We start from the raw sequence: 19,859 nt of genomic DNA on the forward strand, positions 1-19,859 counted from the left end.
GCTCTAGTTGAAGGCCTTATACTAGGGGAATAGCTTTAGGGTAAGAGGTTGGAGATTTAGAGGGGATTTGAGGGGAAAGTTTTTCACTGCATGGTGGGGATCTAGAGGTCAGTGTCTGAAAGAATGGTGGAGGCTGAAACTCAACATTCTTTAAGCACTATAATCTCTAAGGCTACGGGCCAAGAGTTGGAAAGTGGATTTAGGCTGGGTGGCTACTTGTTGGCAGGTGTGGACACTGGTCCAAATAGCTTCCTTCCACGCTGCAAACTTCAATTATTCTACAAACATCCAAGTATTGAGTCAGTAATTGATACCTAAAATATAATTGTACTTCATTTGGCTTTAAGTTCCCAATTTTTGCACTGTGTTTAATGCCCCGGTTGTGGAAACAATTTTGAAAAACTAAATACTGTGGTTGATAAAGTATAAACCCGTTAAACATAATAGGGTACAATTTCTTCAGAGTTTCTCCTTTTTAATTTGGGCCATTTCTCTGTGGTTCCTGCTGAAATTGCAGTTGGAGATTGGCAGGTCTTCCAAGTGTTCCCCTGGTCTGTCAATGTGTTTTCCAGAAGGAAGTGATATGATTGGTGTTTTAGATCTCTATTTCCAGGTGAGTAGCTTTATTCAGTACAAGTACTCATTGAGTACAAGAGTACAGAGGTCATGTTGAACTTGTATAAGACAATCATTGGCATCACCTGGAGTACTGCATCCAGTTCTGGGTGCCATACTTGAGGGATATGAGGGCATTGGAGAGACTGCAGAGGAGATTCAAAGAATGATTCCAGATATAAAAACTGTAGTTGTGAGGATAAATTGGAAAGTTTGGGACTGTTTTCCTTGGGAGAAAAAAGAAGGCTGAGAGGAGACTTGATAGAGGTATTCAAGATCCTGAGAGGACAGGGTAAATGGTGAGAAACTGCTCCCATTCAAAAGCAACAAGAATTAGAGGGCACAGATTCCAAGTAATTGGCAAAAGGATGTGAGGAAAAAATTTTCACCCAGGGGGTGGTTGGAGCCTGGAATGAACTTCCTGAGAGGGTGATGGAGGCAGGTTCGATCAAGCTATTCGAAAGGGAATTGGATTGCTGTCTGAAAGGAGAGAATGTGCAAGGTTACAGGCATAAGGTGGGGGAGTGTGACTAGGTAGAATGCTCTTTCAGAGAGCCGGTACAGACCTGATGGGCTAAATGGCCACCTCTTGCACTGCAAAAGATTCTGTGAAGATGTGCTTTTGATACTTGGGCTGCACAAACGCTGCCGCACTTACACTACTTTACCCAGGCCTTTTTCAATTTGTATGACTCAGCAATTCATTCTTCACTGAGCCAGAATTTGTCTCGCTTTCCACTTCCAGCATGAGTGAGAATCTTGTTTCCCTTTCTCTATTTTCCTCCACCTTGTCAATGCAAATCTCAGTAATGCTGGGCTGAATTGTAGTACCTAAACGTTGTCTGTAGCTAACTTGGCATGGTACAGGGACAAAAATCAAGGACTCCCTCTCTATGTATGGCTCAGTGCCAGGCTTGGAAGGGCCTTAATGGGGTAGACAGGAAATGCTTGTTTCCCTTAGCTGAAGGGTCAATTAACAGGGGGCATAGATTTAAGGTGACTGGTAGAAGGATTAGAGGGGACATGAGGAAAAGCCTTTTCACCCAGAGGGTGGTGGGCATCTGGAATTCACTGCCTAGGTTGGTGGTTGAGGCTGAAATGCTTAACTCATTTAAAAGATATCTGGATCTGCATCTAAATTGCTGTAACCTGCAAGGCCACGGACCAGGTGCTGGAAAGTGGGATTAAAATGAGCAGCTGGTTTCTTTTTTCTCTTTTTGGTAGGCGCAATGGACTGAATTGCTTCTTTCTGCACCGTAACTTTTCTATGCTTCTATGGCTTTTTGCCCATTGAGCGATTAGGGAGAATAACACCTTTCCAACTGACTATTGATTGTGCTTAACTGTGTATAGCTCAAATTCCATAAACCAGATGAACGACCAATTAATCTAATTTTGATGTTGATGGGGGGGGGTGGTGGGGGTGTTATTGGTCAGGGCACTGAGGCATTTTTGAATAGTTCCAAAGGATCCTTTCATGTCCACTTTAACAGGCAGGCATGGCTTTGATTTAGCATGGCATTGAAATATGGCATCTCCACCAATGAAATGTCAGCCTTGCTTATATATTTATGACCAGGAATGGGCTTAAACCAAGGCAGACTTTCCACCAACTGAGCCAAGCTGTTGTTATTATCGTGGACGGATTTTGTATTCTCTTCCTGCCGTACTGAGTATGTTTTGTACAGAAAGGTGTGTGCATTTTCTTACCTTGAATTATTTAATTGGATCATACATTCCAACAGCCAGGTTTTGAGAGTTTAAAAATAATTAAAAATAATGCTTATTTATTCTCGCATGCTTACCCCAAATTAAATGAAATGCCTTACTCACCCCCCCACACCCCCACACACGCGCACACAAAAGGATTGGACATGTATAAAGGCCATGCACTTTTTCAGATCATAGTTATCTCAGTCTCTGATTCACGACCTCTGGTTTCCCCACATAGCAGGTCTGCAGTCTTTTGAATGGATTCGATGATTTAAAGTGAGAGTTTTGTAAAGCAAAGGATTCACAGCAGGTTGTGAGGTTTCTTGCAGTTGAATAGCTAGGAGGTTGGTTCTCAAGTGAACATTAAACTGAAACAGGTTACGTATTCTGGCTGCCTGTTGACTCAGCTTGTTTGAGTCTGGTTCACAGACTATCTGAACTGATGCTCCTGATGGCTTTGGTAGAACTGCTTGCACACAGCTTCCAGCTGGTGTTTTAAACAGACAAAGAAAACATGGCTGTCTCCATGTAGTTTATCACAAGTTCAAGGCCTTTTCCAAATAAGATGTAGTGTTTGTGTTGATTCCATATCCTGGGTTGTGGGTTAATGGTTTGAGACAGTCAGTGTTTTTGTTTTAGAATGACCCATTCAAATCAGATAATATCCCTTTGGTTTCAGGGAAGGGCATCAACTTTTATCACATCAGTCTGAAATGTTCTCTGGTTCCCCCTTGAGATGGGAGTGGTTCTAATCCAAAAAAGAAGTCAGGTGATCTTGGGTGGCCAATTTTTCCAACCTTTTTGTCCAGTTGGCTCACCCTCACCCCCACTCCTTGTCCAGTACCATGCTGGTACTGAGAATGACATTATGTATTTCAGTGCATGTTTTGTAATAAATTTATTGCTGCTCTTAGGCCCTGCCTGCTGAAGCAATCTGGTAATGGAACTCCATCGTTCAAGAGACTTGCTTATGTTCTTGAGTCTAATATACGCTAACTGAGCATTCATCTGTGCAATATTCAGGCTCCTGTTGGCTAGTCAAATTTAAATATAAAATAACTTCTTTTAATGGAGCATTCTTGTTATAGCTCAGTTTAGGTTTTTCTTCACGCTTGTAATTGGGAAAAAAAGATGCATGTGTTGAGTCAGGCATCTGCTTTGTAATGGGGACCTGTCAGTTGGAAGCAAGTTGTTTTTCATCCAGGCATTTTTGTTAAGCAAACACGAAATGTTTGACATATTTGCATCAATATGTTTAAGTGTCTAAGAAGTGAACTCATTAACTAACCGTTAATGACAGTTTTGCGTTAAGTGAGACAAAAACTAGCCCATTGAGCTGCTTATGATTATGGGGTCCATTGTGCAGCAATAACAGGTGATTCTGTGAGCATAGATAAATTTTAGAAACTATTACTACCTATACACGTTTGTTTAAAACACTTAAACCCTCAAATACATCTAATGGATTCTTGACATTATTGTCTCAGAATTGTTCTGTAAAGCAGCATCCTAAGTTTAAACTATTGCTATAAACCAGCAGTTTTTCCGTTTGAATGTGAGTAAATATTCACCTTTTTCTTGAACATTCTCATTAAATATATATCCATTTGCTAGCTTTGTACTGTAATTTTAAGAGTCTATGTGACTGATGTCAACTCTGTAGCATGAACAACCTTATTATTACAATAAAGTGGAAAAGTGTTATATTAATCAAAGGTAATTGTGACTGGTATAGATTGAGACATGTTGCAAGCTGAGCATTAAAGCAATAGCAGTTGTCTTGGGGAATGCAGTGGCTTGCTACTGTGAAGGACAAGTATTGGTTTGTGGACATAGTTCACAAAGGGGTAACAGACATCGAAGAATAGTACTTGAAACAAGTAGGAAGGGATGGGTGAATTATTTCCATGCTCCATATGGTTCAGGTCAAACTAACTCGAGCAGCATTGCCAACTTGAGGGATGTTATTTGCCAAATGTCAGGGGCAGAATTTTCTGCCTGTCGGGCAGGCGCGATCGGGTCCATGTCCCCATTTTGTGGGGGTGAGCCAATTAAGGCCTGCCCAGTGTGAAACACTGCTCCCAAGGACGGCGGGAGTGGGCAGGCGGCGTTGGGACTGCTATGAACACCGGGTCCAATGGCAACCTGGCCTGTTTAAAAGTGCTCCTGCAGCCTTGCAAAGGCTGTCAAACATGGCCAGCAGAAGGGCTCCCCAGAGCACTGCTGGTAAGCAGGCCAGGCAGGAGGGTAGGGCAGGGGGCCACTGTGCCCCTCGCTTCTCAGATGATTGCCTTGCTGTCCTCCTCGAGGAGGGGTAGCACAGCGGGAGGTCCTCATTCCCGGGGACGGGAGGAGGCGGCCTCCCTACATGACCAAATGTGCCTGGGAGGAGGTGGCGGAGAAAGTGAGCTCCTGTGACACACCTCCTCCCAGTGCTGCTAGAGCGCAATGATTTGCGCTCTGGAAGGGTTAGTACCATGTTGGCATTGGTCATTTAACTCAGCAGGTAGGCTTTCCCCCTTGGCCACCCCCCGCCCCCCCCCAACTCTGCAGTTACCGCAATGAATGGCATGTGTCCTTCGCTGGGTGGGCCAGCAAATATTGCCTGTGCCGAGGTTACCCTGAGAGGGTGATGATGAGATGGGTTCTGCACCCGCAGCATGTGGTAAAGTGACACCCACATTACTGTTTTGGGGGCAACCTGGAGGATCTGCACCTAGGCGCAGTGCTGGAACGGCAAAACATGTCAAAGTCAGGGTGCTGACATGCTGGGAGAGGAGCTTCCAGGTGGCAGGGCACTGATCCACTTGCTGCCCTTTGTGTTCCATGCGTTTGCGCCTCCTTGCTTTGCAAGGTTGGACGTATGGTGCCAAATGTGATGTAGGCTGCATTTGGCCAAGGTGGTGGGGGGCATCTTTGAGTGTGTGGCAGCTGCGGGGTGAGGAGGCACAGGGGCCCCCTCTCACACCTGAGGGCCCAGAAGTCTCTGACCCACCAGCATCAAACCATCTCTGCCAGGCAGGCACCAGCGCACATACTAGCACCTCAGTCCTGGGACACAGGTATGTGGGCACTTCGCAAACACTGGAGGAGCTGGCAGAGACAGAGTGCCCATGGCACCAGCAGTTGAAGGACTGCAGGGGACCGCTCCCTCAGGTGGGGCCAGCACAGGTTCCATGGGCCAGAGGACAGCCACCAAGATCATTGAGGCCAACAGGACAGCACAGTGAGCAGGCTGTCTCAGATGCCAGTGCCAGTGAGGGGACAGCACCTAGACATAGCACCCAAAAGCGTAAATTTAAGGCACCTTAGGCACACCATGGGTTTCTCACTGGTGCTTTTGTGTTGCCCTGCAATGAGGACATGATTAGTTGGTCTGGTGTTTAACATCTTTGTCATTTTGTTTCCTTAAGATCATTTTGTTATAACATCAAATTTAGACATATGACTGACCATGGCTGAGAGTGCCACTTTTCCTCTGTAGGTGAATGGTTACCCATGATGTTATGAGTGAGTTGTGTCTCATTGAGCTTATTGACAAGGCCCTTAGTTAATGTTCCTACCCAGGCAGATTTAGCACTTCGGTATCGAGTATGGAGCCTGCAGTAAAGGCCTTTGTTGCAGCACCATCTGTGGTGCTCTAGCTGAAGGTGCATTGGATTAAAGCCTCCCTGGTGTCCCTGCCTCCCTGGAGTATTCCTGGGTCAGCATCTACCCCCTCAGCATTTCAATATGCGTGCTCATCCCCGGACTCGCTGCTGGACTCATCATGTGCAGCCGCAGCCACTCCGTCTACGTCATTTTCATTCACAGCGTCACCCCTTTCCAGCTCAAGATTGTGGAGAGCATAGCATGTAACCACTATCACCGACAGATGATCTGGGGGGGTGCTGGAGTGCACCCCCTGAGTGGTCCAGGCATTGGAAGTGCATCTTGAGAAGACCAATGGTTCTCTCCACTACAGTCCTTGTGGAGGCGTGTCTTCTATTGTGGAGCTGCTCAGCTTCTGTTCTTGATTGGCGTAGAGGCATCACGAGCCATCTTCTGAGTGGATAGCCCTTGTCACCCAGCAGCCATCCATCCAGTCGGCTGGGAGCACTGAAGAGCCCTGGGAATGTCTGAGGATGTAGGCGTCTTGGGAGCTGCCTGGGTACCTTGCACTAACTTTTGGAATCAGCATCCTGTGATCACACACTATCTGCACGTTCATGGAGTGGAAGCCCTTCCTGTTGACGTAGGCACCGGGCTCACCTGCTGGCACCTTGATGGCCACATATGTGCAGTCTATTGCACCCTGGAAGTGGGGGAACCCAGCATTCGCTGCGAAGTCTCTGGTTCCCTCTGGCTGGCTGGTCTGATCCCAACAGTAGTGGGTGAATGTCAATGCACGTCTGAATAGAGCGCCTGTCAGCTGTTTGACACAAGTGTGTACAGCTGATTGGGAGACACCACAAAGATCACCCACCGAGCCCTGGGAAGAGCCAGAGGCAGAGAAGTTGAGGGCAGCTGTGACCTTCAGATCCACTGGCATGGGGTGTCCACCCACACAGTGACAATCTCAGGCCCTATCATCTGACAGGTGGAGTTGACCGTCTCCCGTGAGAGACGGAGTCTCCTTTGGCACTGCACCTCAGACATATTGAGGTAGCTGTTTTGCCGTCTATATGTCTATATACTCTGTCAGCAGGATTGTGGCATCTTCTGCGGCCCCTTCTGCCTTGGACTTCCTGTTGGCCCTGCACCCCTTGTGTCTGCGTCTCTCCTCCCAAAGGTGGTTCCCTTGGAGGCTGAATGTGGACTCCTGGCCTCCTCCCCCTTCTGGCCCTCCCTTCCTCAGAGGAGGTGCCTCCAGTGAAGAACACAACTCCCATTCCCAGGCTGAGGGAAGGCCTCCAGAAACCTGCAGACCCCAAAAAGGATCTTCACTGTAGAGTGCTGACCTGAAGGTTGAGAGTCCTGTCCCAGAAGCTGGTATGAGTTTTGAAGTATTTCTGCTCTCACAGGCAAGTGTCAGTAACTTTCCAAATTAAATATCTGACTGAGCACATTCGTGACCCCACTGACCCCTCTTATCCTGCCTGTGGATGAGGTTTATACAAATGTGTCCTACCCGCCTGCCCATTGCGCCCATGTGTCGACCTGAGGATCGCACAGGCCCCAAAAAATCAGTATCAATTGGTGCCTTAAGTGGCCCATTAATTAATGGCGGACGCGCACCAAAATATCGTGATGGTGTGCCGTGATGTCGGGACGCTTGCCCGATGTCACTGTGCATCATTTTACGCATTGGCGCTCGGGGCCTGCCCCTGAGAAATTTTGTGTGGTGCAGAAATCTATCACAATGGGGGATAGATGAGAACTGTTGGAGGAGTGATTAAGTAAGTGTGGTTCTTTTGTGTTCTTTAAGTTTAAAAGAAATGGGCACTTGGCACACCCCCCCCCCCCCCCACCGAAGATTGTACGTCCCCCTCCGGCCCCCCCTAACCATTCTCCCCAATAGTGGTATTGTCACTGAACTAGCATTCTAGAGACCCAGGGTAATGCTCTGGGGACCTGGGTTCAAATCCCACCACGGCAGATGGTGAAATTTGAATTCAATAAAAATCTGGAATTAAAAGTCTGATGATGACCATGAAATCATTGTCAATTGTCATAAAAACCCATTAGTTTTACTAATGTTCTTTAGGGAAGAAAATCTGCTGTTCCTACCTGGTCTGGACTCCAGACCCACAGCAATGTGGTTGACTCTTAAGGGATGAGCAATTAATGCTGGCCTAGCCAGCGATGCCCACATCCCATGAACAAATAAAAATGTAAATGTATGGCTTCTGATGCTGTTTGATTGCCTGGTTAATGTTTGTGCTATTGCTTTAACAATAGCTCAAATGTAGTAGCTGCACTCTGTCGAGTGGCAAGTCTCAATTTGGTACTTCCAGAAGGTTTTCATTCCTGAGTCTGCACGTACAGAATGGCTTTCGGAGCTGGTTTTACTGGGGCGTAATTGTAAATAATGTGGTTTGACATCCAAAGTGAGTGGCCAGGAGCTCAGAAAAACATGAGAATTTGTATACCATATATATAAAATAAATAGAATAAGGTGAATTCATAATATAATCAAAGTAGTTAAAATTATACAGGAAAGATAATTGAGAGCAATGGGAAGAGTAAAATATTTAAATCTTAGTAGTGAGTGTTAATCATCATAAATCTACTTGATAGGCTAATTAGCTTCTTTGTTCATTTAATACTAAGGTTTGTTTTAGCAGCCCAGTGCATGGCAGAAAACTTAATGATAGCAGGAGTCATCCAGAGCTTGAAGGTTAGTCATTGGATATGAGAAAAATGGAGAGAGCTTTAGAGCAGGAGTGAAAGGATACTACTCTGTCTCTTACAACAGATTGTAAAGTAGGGAAGGGAACAAACCATCAGTCATGAATCCAAGACAGAGAATACCATTGCGGCATTCACTTATTGTTTCACAGGATTCCATGTGATGGTTGTTTTGCAATTGCAGGTATATTAGGTTACCTAACTTTCTTTTTGATACTCATGAGTTAAGTCGTTAGTGTTAATGCACACAATACCATAAAATTGGTGGAAACACCACCACATTCTGATCCTGCAGTGGTTCAGCTTCTTTACATAAATGACTTTTTCTTCTTTATACAGTTTTTGTTTTCTCTATCCAGGTCTGAAGGATTGAAACATCAAAACATTAAAATTTCCTGCTGTGAAAATGCCCAGTTAAGGAAAATAAAACCCCTTAAGCTGAAGGGTGGGCTTGTATGGTGTTGACTGGTCTGACAAACTAATTCTTCATGATAAAATCAAAAAGATAAAAACAAAAAACTGCGGATGCTGGAAATCCAAAACAAAAACAGAATTACCTGGAAATTACCAGCAGGTCTGGCAGCATCGGCGGAGAAGAAAAGAGTTGATGTTTCGAGTCCTCATGACCCTTCAGCAGAACTGGTTGAATCCAAGGAGAGGGGTGAAATATAAGCTGGTTTAAGGTGGGGGGAGAGAAGTGGAGGGGGGTGGTTGCAGGGACAAGCAAGCAGTGATAGGAGCAGATAATCAAAAGATGTCACAGACAAAAGAACACAGAGGCGTTGAAGTTGGTGATATTATCTAAACGAATGTGCTAATTAAGAATGGATGGTAGGGCACTCACGGTATAGCTCTAGTGGGGGTGGGGGGCATAAAAGATTTAAAAATAATGGAAATAGGTGGGAAAAGAAAAATCTATATAAATTATTGGAAAAAACAAAAGGAAGGGGGAAGAAACAGAAAGGGGGTGAGGATGGAGGAGGGAGGTCAAGATCTAAAGTTGTTGAATTCAATATTCAGTCCGGAAGGCTGTAAAGTGCATGGTCGGAAGATGAGGTGCTGTTCCTCCAGTTTGCATTGGGCTTCACTGGAACAATGCAGCAAGCCAAGGACAGACATGTGGGCAAGAGAGCAGGGTGGAGTGTTAAAATGGCAAGCGACAGGGAGGTTTGGGTCATTCTTGCGGACAGACCGAAGGTGTTCTGCAAAGCGGTTGCCCAGTTTACGTTTGGTCTCTCCAATGTAGAGGAGACCACATTGGGAGCAATGAATGCAGTAGACTAAGTTGGAAATGCAAGTGAAATGCTGCTTCACTTGAAAGGAGTGTTCAACCTCAACCCCCACCTATGGCACCTCCCCATGCAAAAGATGCAACACCTGCCCCTTCACTTCCACTCTCCTTAACGTCCAAGGGCCCAAACACTCCTTTCAATTGAAGCAGCATTTCACTTGCATTTCCCCCAACTGAGTCTACTGTATTCGTTGCTCCCAATGCGGTCTCCTCTACATTGGAGAGACCAAACGTAAACTGGGCGACCGCTTTGCAGAATGTCTGTGGTCTGTCCGCAAGAATGACCCAAACCTCCCTGTCGCTTGCCATTTTAACACTCCACCCTGCCCACATGTCTGTCCTTGGCTTGCTGCATTGTTCCAGTGAAGCCCAACGCAAACTGGAGGAACAGCACCTCATCTTCCGACCAGGCGCTTTACAGCCTTCCGGACTGAATATTGAATTCAACAACTTTAGATCTTGACCTTCCTCCTCCATCCCCACCCCCTTTCTGTTTCTTCCCCCTTCCTTTTGTTTTTTCCAATAATTTATACAGATTTTTCTTATCCCACCTATTTCCATTATTGTTAAATCTTTTATGCCCCCCACCCCCACTAGAGCTATACCTTGAGTGTCCTACCATCCATTCTTAATTAGCATGTTTGTTTAGATAATATCACCACCTTCAACACCTCTGTGTTCTTTTGTCTGTGACATCTTTTGATTATCTGCTCCTATCACTGCTTGCTTGTCCCTACAACCACACCACCCACCTCCACTTCTCTCCCCCCACCCAACCCTACCCCCCCCACCTTAAACCAGCTTATACTTCACCCCTCTCCTTGGATTCAACCAGTTCTTCTGAAGGGTCATGAGGACTCGAAACGTCAACTCTTTTCTTCTCCACTGATGCTGCCAGACCTGCTGAGTTTTTCCAGGTAATTCTGTTTTTGCTTTTAATTCTTCATGAATTGTTTTAACTTTTTTTAACTTAACTGGTTAACCAATGGTTAGCATACTTGATGTACATAATGTAAGGGTGGAGCACATGACAAGAATGGCATGATGACCTTTATTGCAAGGGGATTGGAGCACAAGAACAAATAAATCTTCCCACAGGGCTTTGGTGAGATCACGACTGGAGTACTGTGCACAGTTTTGGTCTCCAGATCTAAGGAAGGACATATTTACATCGTAAGTGGTACAGCGAATGTTCACGATCTTGGGATAAGAGGTTTAGCCTATGATGAGAGGCTGAGTAAATTGGGCCTAAACTCTCTGGAGTTTAAACAATGACAACAATCTCACTGATACAGACAAAATTCTGAAGGGGCTTGACAGGGTAGAAGTTGTTTCCACTGGGAATCTAGAACTAGGGGACATAGTCTCAGGATAAGGGGTCAATCATTTGGGACTGAGTTGAAGAGGAATGTCTTTCACTCTAATAGTGCTCCATCGTTGAGTATATTCAAAAGAAAGATTTTTGGTGTCTCGGAATGGAGGAATATGGAGAGCAGAAGGAAAGTGGAGATGAGGCAGAAGATTAGGATTGATCATTTTGAATGATGGAGCAGGCTTGAGGGGCTCTTTTGTCTAATCCTACTATTTCTTATGTTTTTATGTATCAGCTTGATCTGCACAAAGCTATAATCACAAATCGACTGTTAATTTTGCAAGCATTGTTTCTCATTAAACCCAAAGCTGCAGCTGTTGCTGTCACAGAGCATCCATGATCTTTTGATGCCTATCAATACTATTGTGATAGTATTCCACATATTTATTGCTTCACGTTAATCCACTTCTCTGTCAAATCAAGTTTCACAGCAGGCTTTTAGCTTCCATCCTGGAGCTCAGTTCTGATTGAACTGGTTGACTTTATTAAAGCTGCCCATTTGTTTTAGTTTCTTATGTTTATTAATTTTGTTATAATACAATGGTATTTGACAAAAGAATGGCTGATAAGTCATAACTTAGAGTTTGGGAGGGTAAATCCACACCCAAGTCAGAAAATATGAGGAAAAAGACCAAGATAATATGTGGGCAGTATGGGGACAGTTACAGATAAGAGATTTCTGTACATAAATCCATGTAGCTTAAGAAATGAAAACAAGTGAATTAGATGGGCAAATTCAGCTTAAAGGGTATGATGCAATAGCTATTACTGACCGATGGCTACAATTTGACCATGAATGCATGCTAAATATTCCGTGCTGTAGGATCTGTAAAAAGGACAAGGAAGTTGAGAAAGAAGAGGATGTAGCAATATTGATAAAAGCACAATTACCACAGTTGAAAGAAGGGATTTTAGCAAGACTGAGCAGGCAACAGAAACAGTATGGGTAGAATTAAGGATCAGCATTGGATACAAGGCAATTCTGTCAGAATTTCCTACAGATCCTCTGATAGAAATGGTCTAATGGGGATGTATAAATATAGAGATCCAAAAAACAATGTAGTTATTATGGGAAATTTTATTTTTCAGAGTTTGGGAGAAGCTGAAGTAGTAAAGATGATAAACTTTTATAGCATGTTTTAAAACCAATATAGGAATAGGGCATATTGGTTTAGTGTTGGGTAACAAAGCACAATTATTTAACGATCTGGCGATAAGGAAGCATCTTGCAAATAGTGATCATAATATGATTGAGTTTGATATTAGATTTGAGGGGGAGATTCACAAATCAATGTTTTAAACTTAAGTAAGATAAACTTTGAAAGGATGAGAAATGAATTGATAGCAGTAAATGAAGTTGCAGGTGAAGGTGATACCATTGAATGGTAGAACAGTCTTGAGGGGCTGAATGTTCTATTCCTGTTTCCATGTATCTAGATCCTCAAAGTAGCATAAGAAATAAAAGAAGTGAAATAGATGGACAAATGCAGCTTAAAGGGTATGATGTAATAGCTATTACTGAGATGGCTATAACTTGAGCATGATCAGGTGCTAATGTAAATAGCTGTGGCCCTAGCAGTGATCCTTGCGGCACTCCACTAGTTATAGCCTGCCAACTTGAAAATGTTCCGTTTATCCTTACTCTCTCAAAAATACGTGGCAGTAACTGATGTGAGGCATTTTTGCTTACTCTTTTTCCCCACAACCTTCAAAACTTTTAATTGTCATATTTACTTCCACAACTGGTTATACGTATGAATAAAAACAGGATCTGCCTTTTCTTGTGTGTTTTTAGGTGAAGTCGGTAATCAATCTTCTTTTTGCTGCATATACTGGAGATGTGTCTGCACTCAGAAGGTAAGATTTTCTAAGGAATTTGTTGTCACAAGGGAGTCTACATGTGTTTAGCCAAGTAGAAATGGTACATGGATCTTTTGTGTATGCAAATATTTTCATAGAATAATCTGGGTATTGGTATGCTTTTGTCTGTTTGATACAGGCCCAGATCCTAGATGTTTTCACTACCAATGGTAGACAGGAAACTGCAGACAATGAAAAGCCCACATGTTCCGTCTGTAACTAGTGGATTCTACTCCTGCCCAGCCTTCCCTGTGTGCATAGCTATTCTCGGCTGGGAATTTGTTGAGAGCAGAAAAGGGTTTTAAGAAATTGCTGACAGTTATTATTATCATTACCCAAGAGCTATTATAAAACCCAATCTTTTATGATAATCTTTGGATCATTAAATGATACTGCTAAGCGGCAGAACCAGAACTGCATTAAGTCCACTGATTTGAGTAGATTAAAAGAATTTAGAGCAGACATTGAGTTTCATTTGCTATAACAATAAATGCTATTTGTAAATGACTGCAGTACTATCTGCCTATTGAGGTCATGAATTATGAGTGAAAACTTAAGCTGTGAATTTGGATGCCATTTTAGATAATTGTGGTATTTGCTAGTGTTTGTGACACTATGAGTCTAATGAACCATTAATGTACCAAAAGCATTGTAAACCCTGTTGTCTCCAATGTTTTCTTTCCAAGTTAAATGCCATTAGTTGAAATCTTTGATTTATTTGTGTATCCATTTGTTTTTTAAATGGCTCATAACTGATAAAAGAAAATGTTCATTGTAGGTCACATACCAACTTTTCAGCTCCTAGCATACTGCAGTGTCATTTTTATCTCTTAATGTTGGATTATATTGTGCTGTATTTACAAAAGATGCTGACATCTAACAGTAATATAAAGGGACTGCAGCTCTTTTGGGTTTGGTGTATATTTTGTATATTGATATTTTAGTTGCTTTTAGGCTTCATTTAAACTCAATGTTTGTGTAGTAGTCCAGTAATTCTTAAATTATTTGAGATTTTTGAGACTTCAAACTTAGGCATCAAGAAAGCAAATGGCAGGGCACTTGAAATACATCAGGGAGGAATATAATCCAATGTCACCAGACCAAACTTTCTTAAAATTAAAGGAACTGAACAAATACAGACTGCAACTGGCCCCATTTAAATTTACTTCTAATGCATGAGACTAGTGAGATCCTTTTGCTGTTTACACTGCTGATGTGGGCTGTGTCCTATTTCCTGTGGTTAAACAAGCAGTCTTGTCTCAAACACTGCCGCATAAGTTCATAGGAGGAAGTGGATCATGTGTGCAACTTTAAAATAAGCTTTGCTTCTCCTGAAACTTTTAATAGTATTTTGAAAACAGGCCTACTTTGCTGCAGTTCTTTGATTCAATTGTATTTCCAAAAATGTTTAGACACGCTAATGTAGTTGTGCAGCTTGAACTTTCCTTGTACTTTAATATGCCAAGTATGGAGGGTACATGCAATACTTTGGTGCAGAATGTCTCTCTGACCAGTGGTGGTCAATATAAGCCTAAGGGGCAACTTGTGACCAAAGCACATTTGCCACTCCATGTCTGTGGGCTTGAATTAATAGACTGACCATTCTAGGTGGAGTATTTTTATAAAAAAGAATATGTAAAAAAAAAAAATAATTTTTAATTTTGTACGTGGTGTTGCTTTTTTTTTTTGAAGATTAGGCTGTTAAAGACGACCAAAAAAAAAAGTGGCCATCCCAATCTCACAAGGACACAGACTTTAACTTGGTCTTATTAGCTCTTCCACACTGACCAGTGTAAACAATTATATTAATGAATGGTCACGTGCAAAAGTGACTAACATGGAAAACAAGTAGGGATTTAGGTTCCACAGATTTTAACACCTTGGGCTGAATTTTGCTGTTGGCCAGCAGGGGGCGGGGCCCACTCACCGACGTGTAAAATGGAGCGAGATGATATCAGGCGGAATCTCTGACATCATCCGCCCCATTTGAATTTTCAGGCAGGCAGGCCTGTAGCAAAATCATCTGTGGGTCCGCCGACCTGTCAATGGCCAATTGAGGCCATTGACAGGATCGTTTAAACAATTAAAGGACCTGCCTGCTCAACCTTAAGGTTGGCGGGCAGGCCAGGAGCCCTGGCGGCAAATAGATAAAACATGAAACCTGATCCGGTGGGATGAGGTTTCATGCAGGGTTTCAAAAGTTTTAATAGTTATTATGTAAATTATGAACGTGACCCCCTCATGTGACATTGTCACATAAGGGGGACATGTTAGGGAATATATTTTTCAATGTGGAAGCGATCCCCCTGAGGCTGCACTTAGCCTCAGGGAGATGTGCGCTTGCGTGAAGGAGTGCACTCTTGCTTTTGGGGAATTTTCCCCCCTCGCCCGCACAGGAAGCGCAGTCCCGCTGGATGTCATGCTGGGCGGGCCTTAATTGATCGGCTCCCTGCCCGCCAGAGATTGGGTGGGGCCCACCATCCCGACGGGCAGAAAATTCTGCCCCTTGTATTTTTGCATCTAATTGCACATAAAGTCTATATATATAAAAAAAGGCTTAAAATTTAAAAAATGGTGATTTTAGTTGTGTATACGTGGGAAAATAAGACCGTTTTTAATGTAACTATCTTGGTCCTCATAAGGAATTGTCAAAAACAGTTACCTAACTTTTGTTCCAGATTTGCTTTGTCTGCCATGGACATGGAGCAAAGGGACTATGACTCACGAACAGCACTGCATGTAGCAGCTGCAGAAGGTAAGATTTAACTTGTAGCGATAGCCTGGTTCTTTATTACAGTAAGGAAAGCATTTGTTATATGGTTCAGAAGTAACCGCTGTATTTTGATTTGTAGGGCACGTGGAAGTGGTTCATTTTTTGTTAGAAGCATGTAAAGTAAATCCATTCCCTAAAGACAGGTGAGTTGACTGTACTATAACAGTATTTAATTTCGAACAGCTTGCCTAAAAAGTTGCACAAAAATTGTGCAAAGACTGGCCTGTAGATTATCACTTATCACTTATTTGATAATGTTCATGATGAAACACTTCTAGCAATAATGTCTGCATTAATTCTAGAGCTACATTAATGTATTTCCTGTAATTAAAACATGTATTTTCTTCAAAGCATGTAATTGTTTTTATTCTTTTGTTTGCTTTCTAAGTGCTTCTAAAGGCAACATGCAGCAAACATCCTTATAGGGATTTTTAGAACAATCATTGAGAAATACAGCTCAACACTAAATGTTGTAAAATGTGAAGACAGATGATAAACCTTTTAATTTTCAAAAGTGGACTTTTGAGGATGACTTAAATCTGGGACGTAAATCCTAAAGAAAAGGAAATTGTCATAATGATAGATGATTCTGCGTATGAGTAATTTATTCTTTCAGGCGTGTATTACGGGGCTCGACAGGATAGATACAGGAAGAATGTTTCCCCTGGCTGTCGTTTCTAGAACCAGGGACACAGTCTCAGAAAATTGGCAAGTCATTTAGGACTAAGATGAGGAATTTCTTCACTCAGAGGGTGGTAAATCTTTGGAATTCTCCGCCCCAAAAGGCTGAGGAGGTTCATTCGTTGAGTATGTTCGGGACTGAGATTGATGGGTTTCTACATATTAAAAACATCAAGGGATATGGGGATAGTGCAGGAAAATGATGTTGAAGTAGATGATCAGCCATGATCTCATTGAATGGCGGAGTGGCCTCAACGGGCTGAATGGCGTACTCCTCTTATTTTTATGTTCTTAGATTCTTATTATTTAACTGGTTCTGTTATTTGTTTTTCTTTAATGACTTTAGGTGGGGCAACACACCAGTGGATGAGGCAATTCACTTTGGTCACCATGATATTGTAACAATCCTTCAGGAATACCAAAGCAAATATATGCCCACAGAGGATTCAAACAATGGAAAAGAAAAACCCAGCAAAGAGAACCTAGACAGCATGGTATAGTTCTCCTATGTCAAACTATAATTTTGTTCTGAACTACCAAAACTAAACTGAAGTTTGAGTGACATTTGTAAAAGTGTTGTATTTTTGGCAAGTAATTATTCTGGTGTTTTAGACTTGGAACTTCTTAATGTAGTCTTAGAAAATAATAGGCCTAGGCAAAATAAAAAGGTTTGCCAGTGTTCAGTTTAGGGCCTAAGGTCTGACTCTGGATCTTGATGATATGCACTGAGTTAAATGCCTATTTAAAAAAAGGCAGGATAATCTCAGCACAACTTGTGAATTTTAAGGTTCTGTATGGCCTTCTAATCGATATAAAATTGCCATGGAGTCCTGGATGATATGAATAATGGTAATCGACTTAAAACAGTCATACACCTGGCCATAAACACTGGAAAATATTCAGCTTTAGAAAACCTGTAAGGAAATTATAGTTGTTGTGCTCTGTAAGTAACTTGGAAGCATCCCTGTAAAATGTGAATATTAATGTGGTCAGTTTTTGAATTTTGTCCAAATGTTTTATGAATAGAGTCTTCTTTACTTGCCCCTTTGAACAGTCTACTGTTTCAATTGTGTAAAAGGGGTGCAGTGTATCAACAAGTACTGGTTCATATTTGTTCACTAGTATTTGTTAAAACAAGTCCAATATTAGTATCATGGCCAAGAAATATATATGTCCAGATTCTGGTAAGGGTTACATAAGTATTAGCCCTATTAACACTTCCACTAGTATTATAAGTGTTCCCTGAGGTAGATTGATTATTGCTTTGACATTTTCCTATTTATTATGTTTTCATAATTTTAACTTTTTAAAAATATTGTTTCATTCAGTATTGACATATTCTTTTCCCTGCCTCTTATTAAGGTCCGCTAAAGTAAAGATACTTCATGTTTCATTACTGTAAATGTGTGTAAGTAAAGGAATGCAAATGATTGTGACAAAAACATTGCCATCTATCAAGTTCAAACAATACTTTCTCAAAAATATGAATACGTTCCAGGTTTATCCTGAATTATTGGGAAGATTGGAATAAATATTCTTGAAAAACCACTGACAGATACATAAATAACTATTATGAGTATCTATTAGGTTTATAATCAAAATCTTTTTTTATTCTTAGTTTTGTTTGAACCCACTTCAATTTAAGAGATTATTTATGCTGCTGACATTTAGTTCTTTTTTAAATTCATTAACAACACAAGATTTTGACTTTTTCTTGTGTTGGAATTGGTCCATACTCCATATACACAGGCTAGCCCATCAAATTAGGTTGTTATTGGGATTTGAATATTTTCTGCAATTTAATTCATTGGGTCATGTTAACGATCTCTGCACTACCTGAAAGCACAATGTTGTATCGGACTGCTACATGTGATAAAGGCGTAAGCTAATTGGTCAGTTCACATCATAAGGATTTTCTGGAAATGCAGTTGACTGTTTTTTGCGAAAGTCTTTATTATACAATAGTTTAAAATATAAAACAAACAGAAAAAAGGCATTTTTAACCATCTAAGCCTGCTGTTTTCACAGACCATGTGCAATGATCTGTCCAACCCAATTAATTTCTGAAGCAACACCTTGATCTCCAAAGATAATAGAGCAAAACTAGGATGTTTCCCATCCTTACTTCTATTAGGAAATTTGGCCTGATTTTTTTTTCTATTGAGGAAACTTGATAAAGTGTACGGCTAGTGATGCAGGATGCTGCTTGTGCTGTGGAACTGTATATTTGGACCTTGAAATTTCCAAAAGTGAAAATGCATTTGGCTTCCACATATTCTGAAATATTTCTGAATTACTAACCCATTTGCAGGGTTCAAGAAAGCGTGTTTTGTATGAATCATCTGTATTTGTGTAGGATGCCAGTTTAGTACTAGCATTTGATGCATAGTGTTTGTGCTGAAACTGCCTAAGCTTGCTTGGTGCACTTGTCTGTGTATGTGCATGCTTAGGATCTTAGATTGTAGCATTTCAGCATATTTTTGATGGTTTGAATTTGTTTTAAGGTATAAATTTCTATCTATTGCTGTAATTGCAATGTAGGCATTGCTGCACTGCAATAAGTATATTTCCAATAATTGTAGATGTCATTGGTATAGCAGCCAAACCAGCCTGCTCATGCTTCAGTCTTGCTCAGTGTGGGGTAGGACTGCTCCCTACTTATAGTTAAACCAATGTCCAGATTGTGACTGTAATTGTGTTTCTCAACATTGTAACATGACTGCCTGTCCAGGCATGGCAAATTGATGATGTTTAATGTACTTGCTAACAGCAATCTATTTTTCAGTGTGTTACTCCATATTTCAATCTGAAATGTTATTTTTGAAGTGTTGCTGGCAAAGCAATGGTATTTATCTAAAAGATAGAGGCAAATCAGGTGTGTTAAATACACAATAAATAAAATTTGGAAAGGCTTGTATTCCTATTTTTAATGTACATAAAATGTAGTAGTCATTTACAAAATAAATTGAAACTGCCAAGCTGATGTTGTTCCAAAAGGAAATCGTTTTCCATAATCATTACTTTATCAGTTATTGTTAATGACCTTACTGGGTAGTGTTGCCAGTTACAATCTGGAGTGCCTGCTGTAGTAAAACCTGTAATGGAAATTTGTTTAAAAAACAGAGCCCACATCCTTACCATTTCTTCAAAATATCTCTGGGAGATGCTTCCACTGGTGCCTCCAATATCATTGTGCAAAAGTCATGCGTTTTTACATGTGTGAA

At 41.7% G+C, this 19,859-nt stretch overlaps 1 protein-coding gene across 1 annotated transcript in view; it reads left to right on the plus strand.

The window, feature by feature from the left end:
• LOC121284602 (glutaminase kidney isoform, mitochondrial-like) overlaps positions 1 to 19,613 on the plus strand; it is a 111,032-nt gene extending 91,419 nt beyond the window's left edge. Inside the window, exons 15-18 of the mRNA XM_041200103.1 lie at positions 13,117 to 13,178; positions 15,860 to 15,936; positions 16,034 to 16,097; positions 16,982 to 19,613. Of these exons, the coding sequence (XP_041056037.1) occupies positions 13,117 to 13,178; positions 15,860 to 15,936; positions 16,034 to 16,097; positions 16,982 to 17,135 (357 nt within the window). The 3' untranslated portion in view covers positions 17,136 to 19,613. The remainder of the gene's footprint in view (positions 1 to 13,116; positions 13,179 to 15,859; positions 15,937 to 16,033; positions 16,098 to 16,981) is intronic.
• Positions 19,614 to 19,859: the final 246 nt, after the last annotated feature.

Source organism: Carcharodon carcharias, chromosome 12 (genome assembly GCF_017639515.1).
Source record: "Carcharodon carcharias isolate sCarCar2 chromosome 12, sCarCar2.pri, whole genome shotgun sequence".
Lineage (NCBI taxonomy): Eukaryota > Metazoa > Chordata > Chondrichthyes > Lamniformes > Lamnidae > Carcharodon > Carcharodon carcharias.